The 21,083-nt window shown below is 41.8% G+C and overlaps 3 protein-coding genes across 5 annotated transcripts; 2 read left to right on the top strand and 1 right to left on the bottom strand.

Annotated features, from left to right (window-relative positions):
• The first annotated feature begins 177 nt into the window (after positions 1 to 177).
• LOC122412746 (dipeptidase 1-like) lies at positions 178 to 4,873 on the top strand. Of its 2 annotated transcripts, none has more exons than XM_043422547.1 (11): positions 178 to 382; positions 2,031 to 2,190; positions 2,276 to 2,438; positions 3,050 to 3,333; positions 3,418 to 3,475; positions 3,570 to 3,746; positions 3,839 to 3,929; positions 4,018 to 4,093; positions 4,178 to 4,328; positions 4,431 to 4,546; positions 4,620 to 4,873. In XM_043422547.1, exons 2-11 carry the CDS (start codon positions 2,063 to 2,065, stop codon positions 4,684 to 4,686), a joined length of 1,311 nt encoding a protein of 436 aa, XP_043278482.1. In that variant the 5' UTR covers positions 178 to 382; positions 2,031 to 2,062; the 3' UTR covers positions 4,687 to 4,873. The 2 variants fall into 2 exon arrangements, with proteins under 2 accessions (XP_043278482.1, XP_043278481.1); XM_043422546.1 differs by lacking the exon at positions 178 to 382 and adding an exon at positions 1,152 to 1,636.
• Positions 4,874 to 6,384: 1,511 nt separating this feature from the next.
• Positions 6,385 to 14,936, top strand: LOC122412573 (lipoprotein lipase-like). 2 transcript variants are annotated; one of them, XM_043422223.1, is made up of 11 exons: positions 6,385 to 6,739; positions 7,003 to 7,069; positions 7,300 to 7,451; positions 8,251 to 8,496; positions 8,627 to 8,830; positions 11,776 to 11,839; positions 11,929 to 12,080; positions 12,366 to 12,611; positions 12,687 to 12,890; positions 14,545 to 14,704; positions 14,779 to 14,936. In XM_043422223.1, the coding sequence occupies exons 1-11, from the start codon at positions 6,646 to 6,648 to the stop codon at positions 14,909 to 14,911; spliced, it is 1,722 nt and encodes a 573-aa protein (XP_043278158.1). In that variant the 5' UTR covers positions 6,385 to 6,645; the 3' UTR covers positions 14,912 to 14,936. The 2 variants fall into 2 exon arrangements, with proteins under 2 accessions (XP_043278158.1, XP_043278157.1); XM_043422222.1 differs by having other exon boundaries at positions 14,515 to 14,704.
• Positions 14,220 to 20,947, bottom strand: LOC122412577 (ornithine decarboxylase 2-like). Its single transcript, XM_043422228.1, has 7 exons — positions 20,662 to 20,947; positions 19,337 to 19,413; positions 18,948 to 19,120; positions 18,542 to 18,851; positions 16,278 to 16,520; positions 15,973 to 16,184; positions 14,220 to 15,884 (listed from the first exon to the last, which is right to left on the bottom strand). The coding sequence occupies exons 1-7, from the start codon at positions 20,843 to 20,845 to the stop codon at positions 15,833 to 15,835; spliced, it is 1,251 nt and encodes a 416-aa protein (XP_043278163.1). The 5' UTR covers positions 20,846 to 20,947; the 3' UTR covers positions 14,220 to 15,832.
• Positions 20,948 to 21,083: the final 136 nt, after the last annotated feature.

Here is a 21,083-nt window from a genome sequence, read left to right as displayed (position 1 = left end):
AAACTCGGAATCCCAGCTGGCGTTTTCTCATTGGTCCAAATCCTAGCGGCGACTTGATCATCAACGATTGGTTCGCTCCTTCAGCCAAGTTTGAGCGCACATTTCAAACGTGCTTCCGACGAACAAGCGAACAAGAAGAAAAAATCATTCTGAACTCGTTGAAGCTGACATTTTCTTCACTGATATGGCTCTATGCACGGACAAGAATGGGGGAAATAGCGGAAGAAATCTTCGGATCTTTTTTTATCAGCAAAACCAAGATTCTCTATCTGGATTCATTTCATGGCATCACTATCCATCTTAATCTTTTAACAGTCGTATATTTGGCTGCAGAAGTGCTGGACACTCGATTCTCCGCTAATACGACGCAATAACCGATTATGTAAGTATATGAAATACCTAAAAATTGTAGAACTCCAGTCCATCCGTTTTCTTAACTCTTGGAATAAAAATTCTAACAATCTTCACGAATGAATTGAATTCATTGATGGAAAAAACTAATGGACTAAATTTTTTTTCAGTTTATTTCAACGATCCATAAAAAATGATCCAATCCATCAATTTTCCCATCGATGATTTCAATTAATTGATAAAACTGTTAATCAATTATTTTGAAAAATTAACAAAGTTGTTAATTTTAATTTTCAAAAATTTTGAATTTACTTTTTTTCATTTATTAAAAGTTCGAATTTTTCGTCCTCGTTTATATGTACGTGCCTACAAATATTAAATTTCACTTCTTTATCACTGCATTTTTGTCACTTTTAAAAATGACAGTTGAATTTATCTTGCCCAAAAAATCAAGCGAACGAGTCAAAAATCTTTTGAATAACAAAAACCATAAAATTTCAAAATTTTTACTAAAAATCGAATAAATTTGATCCACGATTGGAAAAAGCTTTTCTAAAATTCTGTTTATCGTAAAAATCGATTATCGAATACCCAGCCACGCGTGAGCAACGATAATACATGTTTGGGAATTGAAAAAAAAAAAAGATAAGTCAGGAGTCTCAGACTTATTACATCGAACGAATTTTGAAGGGGCTTAGCCCCTTCAAAATCCGTTAATAGGCGAGCAAACGAACTGATGATGATGCAAATTCAATTGAATCTAATTCAGTCAATTGTCACCTTATTCTCGACGACGTAAAGGCCCGAAAAGCTGCTAATGTTCGACGAACTGAGCTCCGTTGTAGAGTATCAAGTGGCAAAAATAGTGAAGATCGACGAAATCGCGTGTTTTCAAAATCAAACATCGAACAGTCAAAAATAGTAAAAAAACTGCTTCGATCAAGCTCGTTACAAGTTGCACAAAAATGATGAAATTTGTCGAAAAATAACTGACGTTTTTCCTCATGAAAAGAAAATCGTCGAACGAAATACACTTTCTCATTCTCAAATGGGCTTTTCATACTTATGTCAGTGTCTTAAGTTCTGAGAACGTTCCAATGAAAATTAAGCACCGATAAATACGAGCGTACACACGTGTCTATGGATCTCCGACAGCTCTGCGGATTTTATTGACAAACATCGCTCGTCTCGATTTGAGAGAAAAGTATTAGTCGAGTATATTAGTGCACGGTTGGAGCAGGAATTGCCGTAGTAGCGAAGCTCATTCATTATTTTGGAAAAATGGGTAAATATTTTTATTCGTATTAACACGAAGGCAGTAAATCGATGATTTTTACGATGATTTTGAAACAATTGCGATGGGAATGAAAAGAATTGACAGTAGTTGCTGTTATCTGTGAGATTCGTTACGATTGGAAACTTTTCCGCCTTCGATTCGGAGCTCCACGAACCCATCGTCCCGATTCGGTTTCCGTTTTATCGTTGTCGGATTCCAAGCCTTGGATTTCGCGATAGATTGCGACATTGATTCATCTCCCGAGGGAGATAACGCTGTCGATTTTTATTCGGCGCATCATCTTTCGCGATTGTCGCGGATGATTGATTTATTTTTTTAATCATTCTGATCGCGAGTGCGTCACAAGTGCTAATTTTGGGATGAAATTTTTCTGGGATTACAGAAAAAAGCGGTTCAGCTATTTGCCGGAAGAAAATGCTGTGCGTCAACGTTGGGATGTTTGCGGTCGTCGTAACGATGGTTGCCGGCCTGGCGATCGGTCTCAACGTCAATCGCTCTTTCAGGGGAAGGCACGCTCTTGATTACGCCCCGTTGATCGACGGGTAAGCGTATTTACTCGTGGTTTATCGAAATTTCAGAAACTCGAATTGAATTTTCACCGGTACACGTTTGTAAAATTCCCTCAAGACACAATGACCTGCCGTTCAATATCTACGAAAAACTCAACAACAAACTCGAGGACTTTCCCTTCGAAAAAAACCTCACGGACGATCCCACCTGGGGCAGATCCGGATGTCGCAGCTGTTTTACCGATTTGCCTCGCCTCGTAGCTGGAAAAGTCGGCGGCCAGGTAAACTTATTTTCAACTCAATTAGATAAATTCGGTGCCGATATTCGAGTATGAAATTTTCGTAGATTCGACCATATTCGAACGAAAAACAAATTACAGGGCACGAAAAAGTTTGATGCTTTCGTATCCAGGAGAAGGTTTGAACAATATTTTTGAAAATCAGTGATTTCAATGTTTATTTTATAATAAAACCATGGCACTGAAGTTTGCAACATTCGAGACCGACGAAATGATCTGAAAAACTCTCCGACAATTCCAAATTTTCAATTACAATTGTCATTTTCGTTAATTTCATACAAAACCGTACAAACATGAATGTGCGTTATTTCGATTCATTTTAACTGTCAAGCTAGCTTACAAAAAAGTGGCAAAATCATACAAAAATGAACACAGGCTCCGCGTTGGTCCATGTAAATCTGTCTTTTCTGCTTCTACAAAGCACCTGATTGTTATTTATCACTCGAGTGCCATCTGGAGACACTTTCCACTTTGTATGAACTAAGCCTATTTTTTCTTCGTTTTATTTCGCGTTATTTAAGACATTTTAAAATATTAACATTTATTCTACTTTCCGGCAATAATTAACACGAAATCGATGAATCGTTGAACAGTTTTGGGTCGCCTACACCGACTGCAAGTCCCAGTACAAGGACTCGGTGCAGCTGACTCTCAGGCAAATCGACGTTATAAAAAGGCTCGTTAAAAAGTATCCGGAGCATTTGGAATTGGTGACGAGCGCTTCTGAGATCGAGCCTGCCTGGCACAGCGGAAAAATAGCATCGATGATCGCTGTCGAGGGTGGTCACTCCATGGACTCGAGCTTAGCGGTTTTGAGGCTTTATCACGAGCTCGGAGTGCGCTACATGACCCTCACACACGTTTGCAATACTCCGTGGTCAGTTTGTCAACAAAAACTAACATGATAACTCGGACGTGAAAATGAGGACTAATTTTTTTTTTGCTAAAATTCACTTTTTAGGGCCGATGCGTCCCCTGTCGAGGACAAACCGGTTTACAGACTCACGGAATTCGGAAGGGTGAGAATTCTTTCTAAAAAACATTAACGAAAAGGATTTTTTTCAATGCTTTTAATCTCTCACTGATGCTCGAAAATTCGAACGGGAACCGCAGGCGGTGGTCCTGGAGATGAATCGCTTGGGAATCATGGTCGACCTTTCCCACGTTTCCCACGACGTTATGAGGGATGTTTTGCAAGTGTCGAAAGCCCCGGTCATATTTTCCCATTCCTCAGCTTTCTCTCTCTGCAGGAACTATCGAAACGTCCCGGACGACGTTCTTTTTTCACTCGTGAGTATATGCGAAAGTGAAATTGCAACGATTGCGAAAAATCTTCGTCAAATCTCGCGGCGATCGATTAACTTTCGTTTCGTTTTCGACAGAAACGCAACCAAGGAGTGGTCATGGTGAATTTCTATTCCGGTTTCGTGAATTGCGACAAAACCCGAAACGCCACGTTGCAAGATGTCGCTGGTACGCGCCGTTGGAGGGCGATAGTAATCGAGGGAAACTTAATCGAGTTTCATCCATTCGTTGCTTTTTTTAATCCTTCTTTTTTCAGATCACATCAACTACATTAAAAACTTGATCGGTGTCGAGCACGTTGGAATCGGGGCAGATTACGACGGTGTAGATTCGTAAGATTTCAACGATCACAAGACATTTTTGTTCTCGTCAAAATGGAACAACAACTCGGTCGCTCATTCGAGTCGTTTTTTCAGACTTCCACGAGGTTTGGAGGACGTTTCCAAGTTTCCCGATCTCTTTGATCACCTCTACGATAATCGGAATAACGAGACATCCTGGACGAGGACAGAACTCGAACAATTAGCTGGACGAAACTTGATCAGAGTGTTCTCAGCCGTCGAACGTGTGAGTAAAACATCTCAAGCAAGTTTCGCGATTAAATCGACGAGAATCGATCAAAAGTTTATTCGATTGTTGATCGAATTGAAAAATCGATCCTTCGAATAGGTCCGGAACTCACTGGTCTCGGAATCTCCGAGAGAAGACATAATCAGCGGTACGGAACTGCAACAAGCTCAAGCAAAGGCTGGCCTCAATCCTGGAAAATGTCAATCCGCGATTGAGTGAGTTAAACGATTGCACGTTCTTTCGAAAACTCTTTTCAAAAACATGAATTTTCCTCTATTTTCTCAACAGGTGGAACAACTTGTTCAAAAATTCTTACGAGTCGAGGGTCGTCGAGGCTGAAGACGCAACGCCATGAAACGAGTCGACGAAACCTGCGTCGATCACACGAACAAAATAAAATATTAATTTGAGCTAAAATTGAAGCGCGAAAACTCGAATTTCGGGAACACTCGATGCGCTCGCACAATCCCCGCAAACTCTTCAAAGTTTCCTCACATTTTCAATATTTGTATTTGAGTGAATAAAAATCCTGCAAAATGGAATCTCGGACGACCGTTTTTCGTTTTTTGCGACTAAAAATCCTACCAACTTCCACAAGTCTTGCAACGTCAAAGAGTAAGAGAGAAAATCCAACGGAAAAGTCGGTTCACGAAAACGTTGTCGAGCTGTCAAAGCTGCCAAAACGCCTCTCAGTTTTGGGAGTGGGGCAACATCACTTAAAACGTGAACATCAGGTGAAAAGATATTTTAAAAGTAATTCGAATTAATCACTTCCTGAAACCGTGAACAAATCGAAGCATCCGCGAACTCGCTTTTCCTAAAAATTTTCAATAAACTTTCCCTTAAAAAATTCCGCAAAACGCCATCATTTTCATCGCTTATTTCGATCATTGAATTTTCATTCTTCCCCGAGTGGACAACGATCCAGCTACGCTCCAATTCACTCTAAATTTTACGTGAAAATCTCAACCGCTCAGTCCACGAAGTCGAGCGTCCAAAATCCTGAGATTTCAAGCTCGTTCGGAACTCGACGTCGAATAATATTGACAAACATTAGACATTGAACGTTCGAGCGAAACGAAAAGTTTCAGGCCTACGAGCACAAGATCAGTGAATTCGTCAAAATAGAGCTCGTCACTTAACGCGAATTCGGAGACCAAGTTTCGGATGAATGTTGTGTGAATAAATATTGGATGATTGGAAGGAATAGCGACAGAAGTTATAACATTAAAATAACTGCAGGTTAAATGTAAAGATTCATTGGATTTTCGCGAATCGTCAACGATATCAGTTTTCAAGTGCTGCAGTATTTTTCATCGGTGAATCGAAGATTTCGCAATTGATTAAAAAGTGATTAAATCATCGGAGAGATATCGTCGTGGATGTTCACTGAAAAACATGATCTTTCATGATTGTTTAATTATTGAAATTGTTCTTTGTTCATCTGTCACGATTGCGTTATGGATCTGAATGTTTATTCGCTTCAGAAATTCGGCATTTTCCACGACAAATGTGCTGTGGTTGAGCATAGCGATTTTTGCGTTCGTTCGAACGACGCCGGTGGGAGTCGTCGCTTCGGGGAGAGACTCGACAAGCCACCGAGTCAGTAAAATCATCGTTCGTCTCATTACGAATGATGTTTCCAAAAGCGAAGATTCACAGATTTTCAACTGAAAAACCGAATTTTCTACCTTTAAAAATGGGAATTGAATGGAAGGCGAGCGAGTGCGCATCGGGTCGCAGCGTATCGTTGAACAAATATTGCGAAAATGATTTCAGTTTCATTTATTTTCGTTTATTTATGATAATCCGCGCGGTGAGCCAGAATTATTTTAGTCACGTAGGCTTCGATGCTTTCCTCGTTCGGGTGGGTAAAGATTTATTGTTTTTTTAATGCGTTATTGTAAATTACCAGTTTAATGGAAATCTCGTGACGATTTTTCTCGTCTCTCGTCCCAACTCCTTCCCTCGGAAGCCACGTACGCTCCGCGTCTGGAGGGGCGCTGCCTCCCATGTGTATAAATTGTTCATAATATTCTCCAATCGATCTTAACGCCGCAGGCAGTTGCTAATAGCATCACACGCCATTGAATAGTTCCTCGAGTTCTCCAACTGGCTATTCGGAAAGAAAAAACGAAATTTAAAGTTCGAGTGTGAAACTAAAATGGCCGAAAATCGTTGAAAAATTGTTTCCGTTTGATTAAAAATAAAGTGAAAAGAAACGCAGCTTCGACTGGCTGGCGATCAAAAAAATTTACGAAGTGGCACGTTGTTGTTTCGTGATTTTAATTAAAAGTGTGAAGAATCTCTAACGATGGTATCGAATCTCGCGGGCTGTCTCACTTTGTGCACGATTTTCTTCGCCAGTTCAGCGGTCTGCCAAGAAGGATTATTGCCGATCGCTTTAGGTATACTGAAAAAGGAATTTTCCAAGTTTTCTTCACAACGAAGCAGTCCAATTTCGAAGCGAGCTTTGCAAATCGTTCGTTTTTTAAACAATTCTCAAAAAGTTGATACGAAATTGTGCGCGAAAATGTTCAGGAATCGGAACGATTCGATTTCGTCGGCACTGAAAATATACACGAAGATTGGGAAGAGCCTTGAGAGGTTCTTTCTCCCGCGAGCTCGATCGTACGAAGCTTTGTTTTTCAAACGACTTTTATCTTTGCAGCGAAGTCATCAACTGATAATGATCCTAAGTCCATCGCCTCGAAGATTCGTTGGAAAGTTTACAAAGGGTAAAGCCATGAATAACAAAAAGTTCATTATCCTTGACGAAGAAAAATATAAATTGCGTCAAAAGTGACGTTTTTAATAATGTGAAAACGCCTCGAAAACGTTGCAACGTTTTTACTCACTGGGCTCGATCGTGGCTCCCGGAGCATTCGGTTAAGAATAAAATAATTTAATAAGCTCATTCCTAGAAGAAATCGACGTCATTCGTGAGCGAAAATTCATTCATTTTTAGAGCCTCGATAAAGGAAGCTAAGATTCTGGACGTTCCTGTGCAAGACTCGCAGACTCTGTACGACAATATCGACTCGGACAAACCGGTGGTTTTCTACATGCACGGTTTCCGCGACAGTCCGAAGGGCGAAAATATCCGAACGATTGTTGCAGGTAATGTTATTTCATTTCCGTTTCATTTATTTAGTTTTCGGGAATGTTTTTGGGTAGAAGGAAATAACTCGGTACAGCGAACTTTTCGGTACAGTTTCGAGGATATTTCAAGAGTACAAAAACATTTTTTAATGGGAGAAATACTCATTTGTATATGGTTTATGCACCAAGTCTGATTGTCCGAGTTTCTCAACTCTTTATACAATGCGGAGATCGTAATTATTGTCTGGAACAAAAACTCCAAATTATTTTTACATTTTCATAATTATTTAAAATATATTTTATTATAAAAAAAATAATATCACTTCAACATGCTGTAAATATAGAATTTCGCAATTTTTTTGGATTTTTATAGCTTCGTATGGAAGGAAAATGTATGAAAATGGAAAAAAACTTGGAATTTTTGTTTCAGACAATAAATACGATCTCCGCATTGTACACAGCTGAAAAAATTCGACAGACTTTGCGCAGGAATCATGCACAAATTAGTATTTCTCGTATTAAAAAAATGTTTGTGTACTCCGAAAGCAATCGTTTTTTTTGACTTTCTAATGTGCCCTTAACGAAACGAATAAGAAATTATTCTGGAATCTTCTCATTATTCGCTGCTGAGAAATCGTCCAAATCGGAGGACATTTTCTGGTGAAGTCACCTTGAAAAAGCGTTTCGTGAGAGCCTGAAGCTTCCTCGTGTGACTGTAATCCCAAGACTTCTTTGCACGAGTGTTCGCAGAAGGTTTGGAAGGCCACGGAGACACGAAACGAGCTCGCATGTTCAAATACGTCGCTCATTATTTCAGCTTATCTCGAGCGAGCCACCGATAATATTATTGTTCTCGATTGGAGCGAGATTGCTTCGGAAAATTACATAACGCTCGCGGCCACCAGGGTACGCGACGTCGCCAAAGTCCTGGCCCGAAGCGTCGATCGACTCGTGCAGCTGGGATGCGATCGCAAAACGATTCACTTGGTCGGTCACTCTCTGGGGGCACAACTCGTTGGCTTTTTGGGAAAATTCAGCAAATACTCGATCCCCAGGATCACCGGTGAGCGTCAACCGACCATGTTTTCCTTAAGGAATCGTGGATTGTTGAGCTTTCAAGTTCAGTCCTCGGCACGAGCACCCCGAAATTGCTTTTTCCTCACTTTTTATAAAACCGACTTTTCTCATTGGAGGATTGGACCCCGCGTATCCAGGATTCTACCATCTTGGGGCCGAGCACATCGACGCCAACAGCGCCGAGCTCGTGGACATCATCCACACGGACGGCGGCGTTTATGGAGTCGCGTCACCGACCGGTACCGTCGATTTTTTCCCCAATGGTGGGAAGAGACCCCAACCCGGGTGCAGCCTCCTCGCCGTGCCCTCCTCGGACGAAGGTAATGTTTTGTTCCGGTTCTTCGCGCAGCGACGCCGAGTCCCATTCGGATGGAAAAAAGTTCAATCGAATTTTGGGAAATTAGAGAAACAGTCAAATTTTCCTCGCTTTTTAAGTTCAAACAAACATTCTTTCGAGATCTTTTCAATGGGAAGAAACTCGAGTGACCTTCGTCACCTTCGCTTACTTGGGATTCGTTCGAGGTCTATTTATTTGAGACAACCAAAGTCAAAAAATAGTTCAGTCCTCTTTCTGGGGATATTCGAACTTGGGATTGTGCTCAATTCAGGAAAATTTCTAGGCACGTTTAAAATTCATCGAATTCTCAAAATTCTCCTGCTTTCCAATCAAAATTTCCCTCCAACTTTGATCGGTAATTATGCAGAAGTGGGGCTCCCCCCTTGACGGGGCTTCCCCCAATAACAACAAGATAATAGCAACAACATTTTTTGCAACATTTTCACGATCAATTGTTTTCTTTTCGAATCTGAAAAAAACACGAAGGAGAGGTCAAAAAATTGGAAGACGAAATAGGAAAATGTTCCAGATCCACCGAACGATCGCTCACAAATCAAAAGTGTCTTCGAGCTGCATAGATCTGATTCGACATTTTCTTTGGAATTCCATTAATCTCGAATTCATAAAAATTCTCACTATCATCGCCACCGTAAGACACATGTTCCCAGGCCATAGTGCACTGAGAAAAAAAGTCATTGGACCACGGAAACGTGGCATTGCGGATTGCCAATGAAATACATGATCATCGCAAGGTCAGGCATGATTAAACGAATAAAAAGTTTCACATAAAACTGCAGATTCATTCTCAGCGAAAACATTGCTATCGAATCAACAATATTTTCTCAGCGCGCAGTCCTGAATTAATGAAAAATTATTCGGACCCGTTTCGGGGTGGAGCCCCACTTCTGCGTAATTAGGCGAGGCGAGAATTCGTTCGAAAGTTTTGCTCCAATGCCTTTTCCTGAACAGACTCTTGCAGTCACCAAAGGTCCTGGCGCTACTACGCCGAGAGTGTTTTGAACGAGCGAGCCTTCCCGGCATACCAGTGCAGTTTCCACAGCAAATACTTACTAGGAAAATGCGCTTCGAATCGGCCTGTTTACATGGGTTACGCGGCACCGACTGGGGCGTGAGTGGAATTTTTCGATCGTTGACCCTGATTTTCTTACCTCGAGCTCTCATCTCAAATGTTTACAGTCACGTGTCAGGGCTTCTTGTTTTCCTAATATTTCCTCAACGAATGTCTCTCTGTTGCAGCGCGGGCTCGTTTTACTTAACGACCAACGACAAGCCTCCGTACGGCCAGGATTCGCGAGCGCATACCGGAAACGAAGTGCGCACGTGAAGAAACCTCGAAACAAACAATTTTCGTTTACACTTGCGCGCTGGCGTTCGTTATTGGAATGTCAAACAAAACTTAGATATTATCATTAAAAATAAATACTTTACAGTCGGAGTCTCAAATTTAAGGAAGCTAAGGAAGTTTAGCAGCAAATAGTATATTAATGGACAGAAAAATATGAAACTTTACAGAATGCTAAATTATATGACGACGTAAAAGTCAACGCGAAATATGCCTCGATAAACCACGTTAAGGTGACTCATGACAGGAGTAATTACTAAAATCGTTTTTTTTTTCCATTGCGTAATCTCCGAGTCTCGTAAATCGAGTGCGTGAGTGATTCGTTAAGTTTTCATTCTCGCACACGATCGTCGATGCACAGCCCACAATTTCGTGGCGTCGTTACCCCCTCGATTTGGTGACACGACATAATATCACATGACAAAATATCACACGACAAAGTATCCCCGTGATTAAATATCACTACGATAAAATATCACACTACAAAATATTACAATGAACATTCATCGAAGCCAGGCACGAATTTTTCAAATCGATTGATGTGTTCGACACTGTGTATACATGTGAGTGGTGTGTTTAAGACTATGGATAACGGTAACGTAGGTACGCGAGAGTGGGGATAATCCCTGATACACAGGGTTTGTGTTTATATGTGTGTTTGTATTTATGTGTGCTCGTGTTTGTGTGTGTGGTTTGTGTTTATATAGATTCGCGTAATGGTTGTTTTGAGGACTTTTTTTCGTATATACTGGTTGTTTTGAGGACCGTTCTCAAAACCACCATTGGTCCTTAGCAACGTGGATGGCAAACGTTGCGCTCCTTGGCTGGGCTACTCCGGGGATTTTGAAGCGCCGGGGAGACCCACCAATTTACTTTTCAAGAATTTTTTTCTTTTATTTTTTTAAATTGAACAAAGAAAAAAGAAAATTCTTGAAAAGTCAATGGGCGGAATTTTAAGGAAAAAATCCCCGGAGTAGCCCAGCCAAGGAGCGCAACGTTTGCCTCGTGTGTTTTTTTTGTCGTGTGATATTTTGTCGCTGTGATATTTTGTCCGTGATATTTTGTCGCGTGATCCAATGTCACGGAACCCTCGATTTTTGTTGCTCGTCTCCGAAACGGTTTAATCTGACGTTTCTCTCGATCCGGAATTTCCTCGCTTCCCACATTTTCGGCATCCCCTTCCCCTCAGTGCCGAGTCCCCGGCTGGGGGGCCCCCGTGTGTGTAGTATATATGACGCTCGTAATATTCTCGAATCAGTCGTCACGCGTCGGGGTGTTCATTGACGCAACAACGAAATAATCGAATTTTAAAAAAATTACTCATTTCGAGGGCCAAGGATCGCCCAAAAGTGCTAACTTTTCGACTTACAATTGGCTTTTTTAAAATAACTGAAATGCCGGCGAGTTTTTCGGGTTTTGTAATCGTTTGTGCGATTTTTTTCTTCTGCCCGGTAACGTGCGACGAAAAAGTGTTCTGGTTTTTTTCAGGTAGCTCAAAAGTGACTCGATTCGCTCCGCCCTTCGTTCTTCCTTCTCCTTCTTAATAGCTTTTACTCTTTTGTCAGGCAAACGAGCAGCGACGAATCGGGAGGCGCTCCAGTCGAAGATGCGATTCAAAGTTTATTCAGGGTAAAAAAGATGAAACAATGCACCACGCAATGCGGAACGAACTTGCCAACTTTGAATCTGTTTTCAATGAAACTCGACCCCGTTCCCAGGGCTTCGATCGACTCTGCCGAGATTTCGGACGTCCCGGTGCGGGAGCCGGAAGTGCTGTTTCGGTACATCGACCCCGGGAAACCCGTAGTTTTGTACGTGCACGGATACCGGGAGCATCCCTCGAACGAGAGCGTTCGAACGGTCGTCGGAGGTAAAAAAGTTGATTTTGTAGGGAGAAAAAGAAGCGCGTGCGGAAGAATCACTCGACGAGGGCTGAATTTAAGTGACTTTTCGTAAATTTTTATCGTCGAATTTCAAATTTCCAAAGTCTTGGTCGCTTTTGATAGAAATTTAGCCTCATCGATCGACGGGGCTTCGGGAGAATATGAAAAACTTCGCGCAGCAGCTCTCGAGTCGCGATCGCGTTTCCCGAGAAATTTGCGTAACGACTGCGAAGCGAGTTTGCATGTCCGAATCGCGGGGCTCATTATTTCAGCGCATCTCGAGCGGGGCACCGACAACGCGGTGGTTCTCGATTGGAGCGACTTGGCCTTTGAAAATTACGCGTCGCTCGCCGCGAGCAGGGTGCGCGAGATCGCGAAAGTGTTGACAGCGAGTTTCGACGATCTCGTGCGGCTGGGCCTGGACCTCGAGGCTTTCCACCTGGTCGGGCACTCTCTGGGCGCGCAGATTGCAGGTTTCGTGGGAAAATTCAGCGCTAACGCGATCCCCAGGATAACCGGTAAATATTTTTACGAGGAATCCCCGAGTCTCGCTCCATTGAGACGTGATTGAAATCCGCCTTTTTCCCCGCGAGGATTGGACCCGGCGAAGCCTGGTTTTTACCACCGCGGAGCCGAGCACATCGACGCGAAGAGCGCGAGGTTCGTGGACATCGTTCACACCGACGCGGGCGTCTACGGGGCCTCGACGGCGACCGGGACCGTCGACTTTTTCGCCAACGGCGGGGCGAGGCCTCAGCCCGGTTGTCCGGTCCTCGGCTCACCCTTGTCCGGCGCAGGTGAGTCTCCGCTTCAGCTTTCGTCCGAGAATTTGAAAAAGTTGACGGAGAGACACTTTTATAGCAAAAATTACTATGTTTTCGGAGCACATCGATATTACAATAATAATCGCTACAGAGTGTGTCAAATAATGCAAAAGTTTGGAGAACCATTAGCACAGTTCATAGTAAATAACGCGTTTATGTCAAAAATTAGCACCGAGCGAATTTTTATAAAAAACGTAGTAAATAATGAAATGATTTGAAGAAAATTTAGGAGGTAAGATGGCAATCGTTTCTCTGTGCTATACGAAAAATTGCATAGTTTCGTATTTTCCTTTTTACCGCATTGAATTTTCCACAATAACATGTCAAAATGCATGCGTCGACCAATGATATGAGGCGTTGCGAATTAAACAGTGGCGCGTAGTAAAATTTCAAGCAATCGCTTCGACCATAAGCGGACTTTGTCAAGTAAATCTTTGTCGGAAAGAAAATTTACTTCTTTTCGGACGGTGCGACTCAACGGTACTAAAATTTTCAACATTTCACCAATTTGTCCAGTCCGATTGACCAATTTTAAATACTTCGCCAAAGACACGAGTGACGCATTCAGACGTCGATGCATCGTTCGACGTAAGAATGTCGCAGACCTAAATTTTGCCTGCCGTACACGGAGAAAACGAGGCCGAAAATTCTAGAGGAAAGTACTGCTAAGAATATCTCGGGGACAGTATATAACTGGGTTGCAGCATATTAATTCGAAGAGCAGCTATAGCAATTTTTCCATCCACCATAATGAAGAGACCAATACTCATCCCTTTTATTCAAAAGACTTAAGGTGATGGAGCAATGGTTATCTCGCCACCGTGAGTGCGAGAGAGATAGCTGCAATTTTCGAAATTGAATATGTTCGACACGGTTCGATCAATAAAAAAAGCCCCTGTCAGCGTATTTTTGCCATCTTTCCGCGTCCGCTGACAGAGCCTTTTTTTGATTAGTCAAGCGACAGCGGAGAATTTTCATTTCGAAAATTCGAGGTGAGGTTACTCGACTGATCCATGATCTTAAGAGCGTTTTCCTCTATAAGCATGGTAAAAAATCTTTTCAGTCATTTCAAATGTTTATATTGTAAAGTATCCTCGGGCAACCCTGAAAAAAAACGATATCTATGGTAAAATGTCACACGTATTCGGTCTATTCGTGTATTTATCGTAGAATTAACTATGCTGACAGTCAATATTTGTGATTTACAATACATTTCCACTCATCAGTATAAGTGCTAGTCTGACATGATAAATAACGCTCGAAAACAAAACGAAATATAGTTCTAACGCGTGCATCACTTTTTGCTATGCACATAAAGCTGTTTGTATTATTGCGAAGAGATGAAAAATTGGAAAATTCAAAAAATACTATGCTGTTTGTAATCGGTGCCTAAATACTTATAAAATTCTTGAAAAATAATACGTTCCTCGCTATACAAAACAAATCCGTTTTCCCCGTGTACGTAGATAAATTTGAGAGCAACTGCTTTCGGCGTCAAAATTACTATGCGTACTTCGGTGTTGTCACGTTCGTCACTTTTTTCGCTTTTTTCGACGGCACTAAAACCTCGCGCCGATTATCCCCGCCGCGGCCACAGGAAAGCTCGGGCATTTCTTTCGCTATTCAGATTTGTGCAGTCACTGGAGGTCCTGGCAGTACTACGCGGAAAGCGTCGTGAACGAGGGAGCTTTCGTGGCCGTCCGGTGCGGTTCCTTCGCGGACTTGCTGTTGGGCAAATGCGATTCGAACGATCGGGTTCTCGTCGGCTACGCGACGCCGGTTCACGCGTGAGTAGAGCCCGCCTCGCGACGACCGTTCCGCGTCATTTTCCCCCGAAGCTCATGCGCCCACTTTGTTGCAGCCGAGGATCGTATTACTTCTCGACAAACGGCAGGTCGCCGTACGGCCAGAGCCCGCGAGCTCGGAGCGGCAACCTCGTGCGGAGACGCGGGCCAATCTCGAGTCGAGTAACGCCCGTTTTTCATCAACGTTAATGGACATTTTATTGAAAATTTCGACCTCCGGATGTACGAGAATAAACGCACCGTTACAAAACAACACAACACAAACTTTATTCCAATCGTCACCTTCTTCGTAGCTCCTTCATCAAAGTCGAATCATTTTATTTCAACTGATCAATCTTTTTCGACGCTCCTCGAGAAAACGCCGTTCTCCGCGATCCACATTTTTCCCATTTTGTTGGAAAACATCGAGTCACCGGGGCCTCGAGAAAACTCTCGTTAAAGCGTCACCGCTTCGGATAACAAAACCAAGACTCCGAAGGCTTTCCGCTCGACTGATTGGATCACAGATATTCGCGAATTCCGGCATCTTATCGACGTCAAAATGTTATCTTTAAAAATGTTCAGCATCGATTGTAAAAAAAAAAAAAAAAAAAAAAACAAAATGTCAATTCAATAAAACAAACATCAGCGTTTGAGGTAAAAAAAATTTCATGGCCTCCCCACATCCTTGAACTCTTTTCGTAATTCCTCTCTCAACGACTCGCATTATTGCAATGAGATTCTTCAAAAATAAAGTACAGATTTGTTGTCACTTATGTAAACCGGAAACGTTGTTCTTCGACGACGTTTCCGGTAACTTTATTCGATTTTTCGATTACTTTTATTCGTCTCCTCGTACTCCGGGTCTCCCTACTTATTTTTTGTTCACCCAGAATCGATGTTTCGATAGTAGCCAAAGATTCGCGTGTTTATCGCGACTTTAAGGACGGAGATCACGGTAGATGCTGCGGGGAGGGACCGGAAACGGTCCCGAAACGTGAGGGAACTGTGAAACAAGAAATTCCCACTTCTCGTGGATCGATCATGAGATTTATTGTTCATCGGGGAGTTGGAGGACGCGAGGGAGGAATAAATGGACGCGAGAACGGCGAGAAAAGGAGAAAAGTCATTTCAATCGTGTCCATTTCGGCGCGTTTTTTCGAGAGCGTTTTTAAAGAATGTCCTGAAACCGAAAATACAAAGGATCGCATAAGTATCGTGGTGAAATGGCTTTCGATTCGAGGCTCGGTCGAGGTAATCCACAAACTGACATGTCACTCTTCCTGATGAAGGGGTAAACGTCAGCGACGGGCATTCCGTTGAAAGGACAAGCCAAAGATATCGTGTAAGCTCCCATCCGGTCCCAGAGCATCCAATCGCCGATGGAGAACTTCGGCAGCAATACGTCCTTGACGATGCAGTCGTGCGAGTCGCAAGTGGGGCCCCAGATAGTCGAAATGAATTTCTGGGCGTTTTGAGCCTCCTGAAAAGCCGCGAAGCGTGTCAACGATCGAGCGTTTCGAAGGAACTTGAAACGACTCGTTTGCGCTCGTTATTCTTTATCCAGTCGCCTGACCTTTTCGTACAGAGACGTTGGCACCCTCGCTTTAAGGTGCAACAACTCCTCGATGAAGGAGCCGTAGCAACCGTCGTTGACGTAATAAACTTGCTTCACTTCGGTCCCCTCCACGATCTCTTTCCTACTGTGCAATAACGCAGCGAGTGTGAACGCACCTTCGACGTAATACCTGCCGGGCTCGCTGATAACGCCGATCGCAGGATCGAGCTCTGTCAACGCCTCGTTCACCGAAGCTGCAGCCTGCGCGTGGTGTCCATTCGGGAAAAACGTGACGAAAAATCGATGAGCTAATGCATCGAAATATCAGCGGGGACCGGACTCAACATTGGCAAATTCGGTACTCCCGAAAATATTACGAACTATCGTTTTACAATCGTTTTCACTGAGAATATAGGCGTGTCCTTCAATTTTGACAATCAACCTTCCGTTGGATCAAAATGAAACGAAGGTTTACCAAATTTATTGAGAAGATAAATTTAGTTATGGAAAAATTGATAAACGCTGTAAATAACAATAAAAGGATTTAAATTAAGAAAAATGGAGAAAAATTATGCAATCACTTTAAATTAATGGCAGAGTTATTCGTTCCAAATTGTAAATCAATCTTTTCAACTTATCTTTTGGCGAATGAAATTACAAGCGATTAATTAAGGAGGGTGGATCACCAAATAAAAATAATCGGAATTTTATAAAATTTGGCGATAACGTTCTTTGGCATCGAGTACACAAATTCAATTTTAGTGCTCAATTACTCGGGAGATGTGTGGTAGAAAAATCTTGAATTTTGAAAAAATTTTGAAAGAATACATTTACCAAATTTTATGAAATCCTCATAATTTTGAAAGTCTTTGTATTTTTAACATGCTTCGGCATGCCAACATCGTGTCGTCGCGATCCACCCCCCTTAATCGAAGACCCATCGAAGACTGAACCCTGGCGAAAATACTGTAGTTTTTTATGCTAAAAATCGCATTAGAGAGAGCGCGAAGAGAAAACACGCGGGAAACGGATGAAGAAATAAAAAGTATTAATAAGAAGACGGAAGAAGACGAAGGAGAAAGAAAATTCCGAAATAAGCAGGAAATGCGAGGTTCTACGCGAGTGCCCATTACTAATATCGGTAATTGTGTCGAATCATGGCTCCACCTTTAAGGGGTTAAAAGTCATGCGCCTCCTTAATATCGCATGGGTTACCATCTACACTGTTAAAAAATTTTTTTTCAAACAAGTAACTTTTTTTTAATGCAAATAAATGAATTACTTGTATATTATCCAGTAATTCATTATTGTTTCCAAGTAAATATGTTTTTGACATAAATTTAATGCTTTTATGAAAACAAATATAAATTTCTTAAAAATAATGGACCGTTAATAGACGAGATTGCACGTTCACTACAAACAATGCGTCAATTTAATTCGGTTGACTAAATAAAAATTTCGACAGAGCTTTCGAATTTTTGCAGCCAAAGTATGTTTTGTTCGAAATGAAAAAAATGTACAATCTTAATTTAGAAAGTAATTTCTTTCTTCTTCCTGGAATACAAATTTTTTCGATTAAAGTTTTTTTATTTTTATACCGAAGAGTAATGTGATTGCTGGGATTGCTGCAATAAAAGTCAATTACTTGTTTCAAGTACGTTGCGTGTTTCCAATGGAAAATATTGCATATTTCTCATGAGTAATTTTCATGTATGTCATCAAAATAAAATATTGCCACCAAAAATATTATTTATTTACCACGAAAATTTATTATTTGCTATTGGCAGCAATAATTCTGTATTTAATTTAAATAACGGTATTTAGTTTCAAGAACCTTTATTATAACGACTAATCAATAACTGCCAAAAAAATGATTTATTGGACGTAAAATATTTTTTTATCCAACCCAAATGAAAATATTTTAGTAGCCAATGAATTTCCCTCAAATAATTTGAATTACTTGGAAAAAGATTTTTTTTTTAACAGTGTACCAGTGTTAGGAAATGATTAAAAAAATGTTGACCCTTTTGAGGTGGAGCCGTGATTCGACACAACTACCCTAATTTCGTTAAACCTTTGACCTTCTTTGTAACCGTGTACGTTTCGATAAGCTTCGTAAGAAGCCTTCATTTCTATGTGCGGAAACTTTTCTTCGTATTCAAACACTTGGTGGACGAACTACCTTAAACGTCAATAAAAATGGGACTCGATAAAATGAAATTGACAAATAAAAGCCGATCGATAAAAGATCGTAAAGAAGAGCGTGCCAGTTAAATATTGACCTCGTCGAGCTGCTGGTCGGTGAGACCGAGAAATCCCCCGCCCACGTCGATCAACCGGACGTCCTGGAAGCCCATCGTTTTCGCAAAGTCGATGAGTCCCCTGCAGATTTTAATACCGTCGCCAAAGGCCTTGGTGTCCGGACAAGGGCTTCCGGCATGGAAGCTAAATCCGTGCAACGTCAAGCCCATCTCTCTCATCGATTTAACAAGATCGGCGGCTTCCGCTTTCGGGTCGCAGCCGAATTTCTCCCCGAGCGAGGTCATGGACTGCTTGTCGCAGTAGCCGTCGTTGCGGATGCGAATGAGGAGCCTGAAGGTTGAGAATCGAGGGCGGAATGAGAGTATAAAATCTTGGGAAGGTTCAAATAATATAAATGTGGAGTGAAAAAGTTGAGGGAAACTTTACTTCGCGCTCGGAAAAACACTCTTTATTTTCTCCATCTCCTGCACGCTGTCAACCGTCATTTTATCGACGCCGCATTTCTTCGCGTACTTTATGTGCGACACCAGCTTCGCTGGGTTCGCGAAAATGATGCGCTCCCCTGGCACACCGGCCGAAATCACCTGCTCGATCTCTCGCTGCGAAATAAACGAAACTCTGAGGCCTGCTTTTGATCGCTTGAAAGCAACTTTTGGTCGCTCCTGACACGAAGATTTTTGGAATTGTTTCAACACTTTTTTTCGGCTTTTCGAGTCCCAGCGCTAAATCGGAACTTAGGCTTGTCAGATAAATTCCGAAAAGATCAATTTATGGAGCCGATTGTCGCGGTTTATCGAAAATAAACTCATTCGTACCTGAGACGCGCAATCGAAACAGCCGTCGAGAGCCGCCAACGTTTTTATCACGGTTGCATCGGGATTACATTTGATGGCTGTAAATACCGAAACTTATTATTCGAGGTGAACGAACGACGCGGTCATAATTGTCGCGAATCGGGATTCCGCCGCGAAATAAAATTAGAATTTTCGTTCCGACGCTCTCAATTCACTGAGAAAAAATAAAAGGTAAGCGTTCAATGGGATGTTTTGCTTTCTCAGCAGAAAACCGTTCGCGCGAGTCGTTTTTTTATTGCACTCAACGAAGGTACGTTTCGAATGAATTCAATGGATTCTGGTGCCGGGTCAACCCTGGCGCGGCAAAGAGACTAAAAAAATTCCGAACCGGGTCTGTTTGGGGCTTTCTAGACTCCCAATTTGGTGGAAAAAAATCGAATTAGATTGTCCTATTTTTGCCCTTCTTGGGCGAACAAAATCTGGCAACTCAACAAGCCCGATTAAAGTGATTAAACGTCAAAAATGAGAAATTTCAACTGGCCAAAGCGAGTTCACTTCCAGAGGCTCTTCGCACGAGCCATCGCGTTTCCAACTTAAAAAAATTTCAAGATTTCTTTCTTTTTGTATTAATAATAAAATAATTACATTAGTTCAGAGGATATTTCAAGTTTAGGTATTTTTTATTTTTTTTCCCCTGTCGATCGCGACCTCTTGGAACTCTGTAGCTCAACGCGTCGAAAAAATATGAATTATTTATTTTTTAATTGCATAAACAAATTGTGCGTTATCGAGCACTAAATATTTAGTGTAGCTGTCAATATGACGTTCGACGAATTTGACTCGCCGTTTGAGTGAGCTGATCGATCGCGAGTTCAACTGAATTATTTTCTTAGTGTTGATCGCGGGATGAAGCCCAATTTTGTGGTTATTCATCGGCTCCGTTGACATTTATTTTCACGCAATCACTGATTTTCACAATCTTTTCTGACGCTCAATCGAGTTACGATTTTAAAGTCGAATGTTAGCATCTGCTGGCTCTAATTCCTTTTGCTATTGATTATTATGATTTTTTGTAATTCTTCGAAGCGTTTGGAGCCACGTTCCTTCCCGGTATTGCATGAACATGGTTTGGCAGAGAGAGGGGGAATTTCAGGAAAAAGCTCTTTCGAGGCGGAGTCGTGACTCGACACAATTTTGTCCAGTTATTTCGTGGTGAACGGAGTAGAAATAAAAAATACTGAATCAAATTCAATGACAATGAGAGCAGCTTAACAGTGATTTTCGAAAGTTTGGAATGAACGATTATTCGGTATTATTGCTGAAATGGAACGAATTTGGGTGCGCACCGAAGTAGGGAACAACTCGCGGCATCTTATTGATCCAGTCACAGTGTTTTCGCACGACCCAACCAACGTCCAGAATGTAAAAAGCGTTTTCCTGATCCTTCTCCTCGACGATCGATTTTATTATTTCGGATTTTTCTTTGTCGTCGTCGACGACGAGAACTTCGCTGAATTCGTATTTTGCCATGACCGTAAATATCCCGAATAATCTCGGTCTTCAACACTCGAATACTTTGTATGTTTACGGATTTTCTAAACGCTCGAAATTCTCGGAAGCAACCGAACGACTGCACCGCCCGAACAGTCGATTCCCTTTTTCTTACCTTCATTCACTTGATTTTTTGTCATGATTAGTACACCTGTCATGGATTTAAAATGTTGCAGGCTCATTTACGTGATAAGATAATTCACAATGATTGCACCAA

This window comes from Venturia canescens, chromosome 6, assembly GCF_019457755.1.
Source record: "Venturia canescens isolate UGA chromosome 6, ASM1945775v1, whole genome shotgun sequence".
NCBI classification, from domain to species: Eukaryota; Metazoa; Arthropoda; class Insecta; order Hymenoptera; family Ichneumonidae; genus Venturia; species Venturia canescens.
This window is presented reverse-complemented; position numbering and strand designations above follow the sequence as displayed.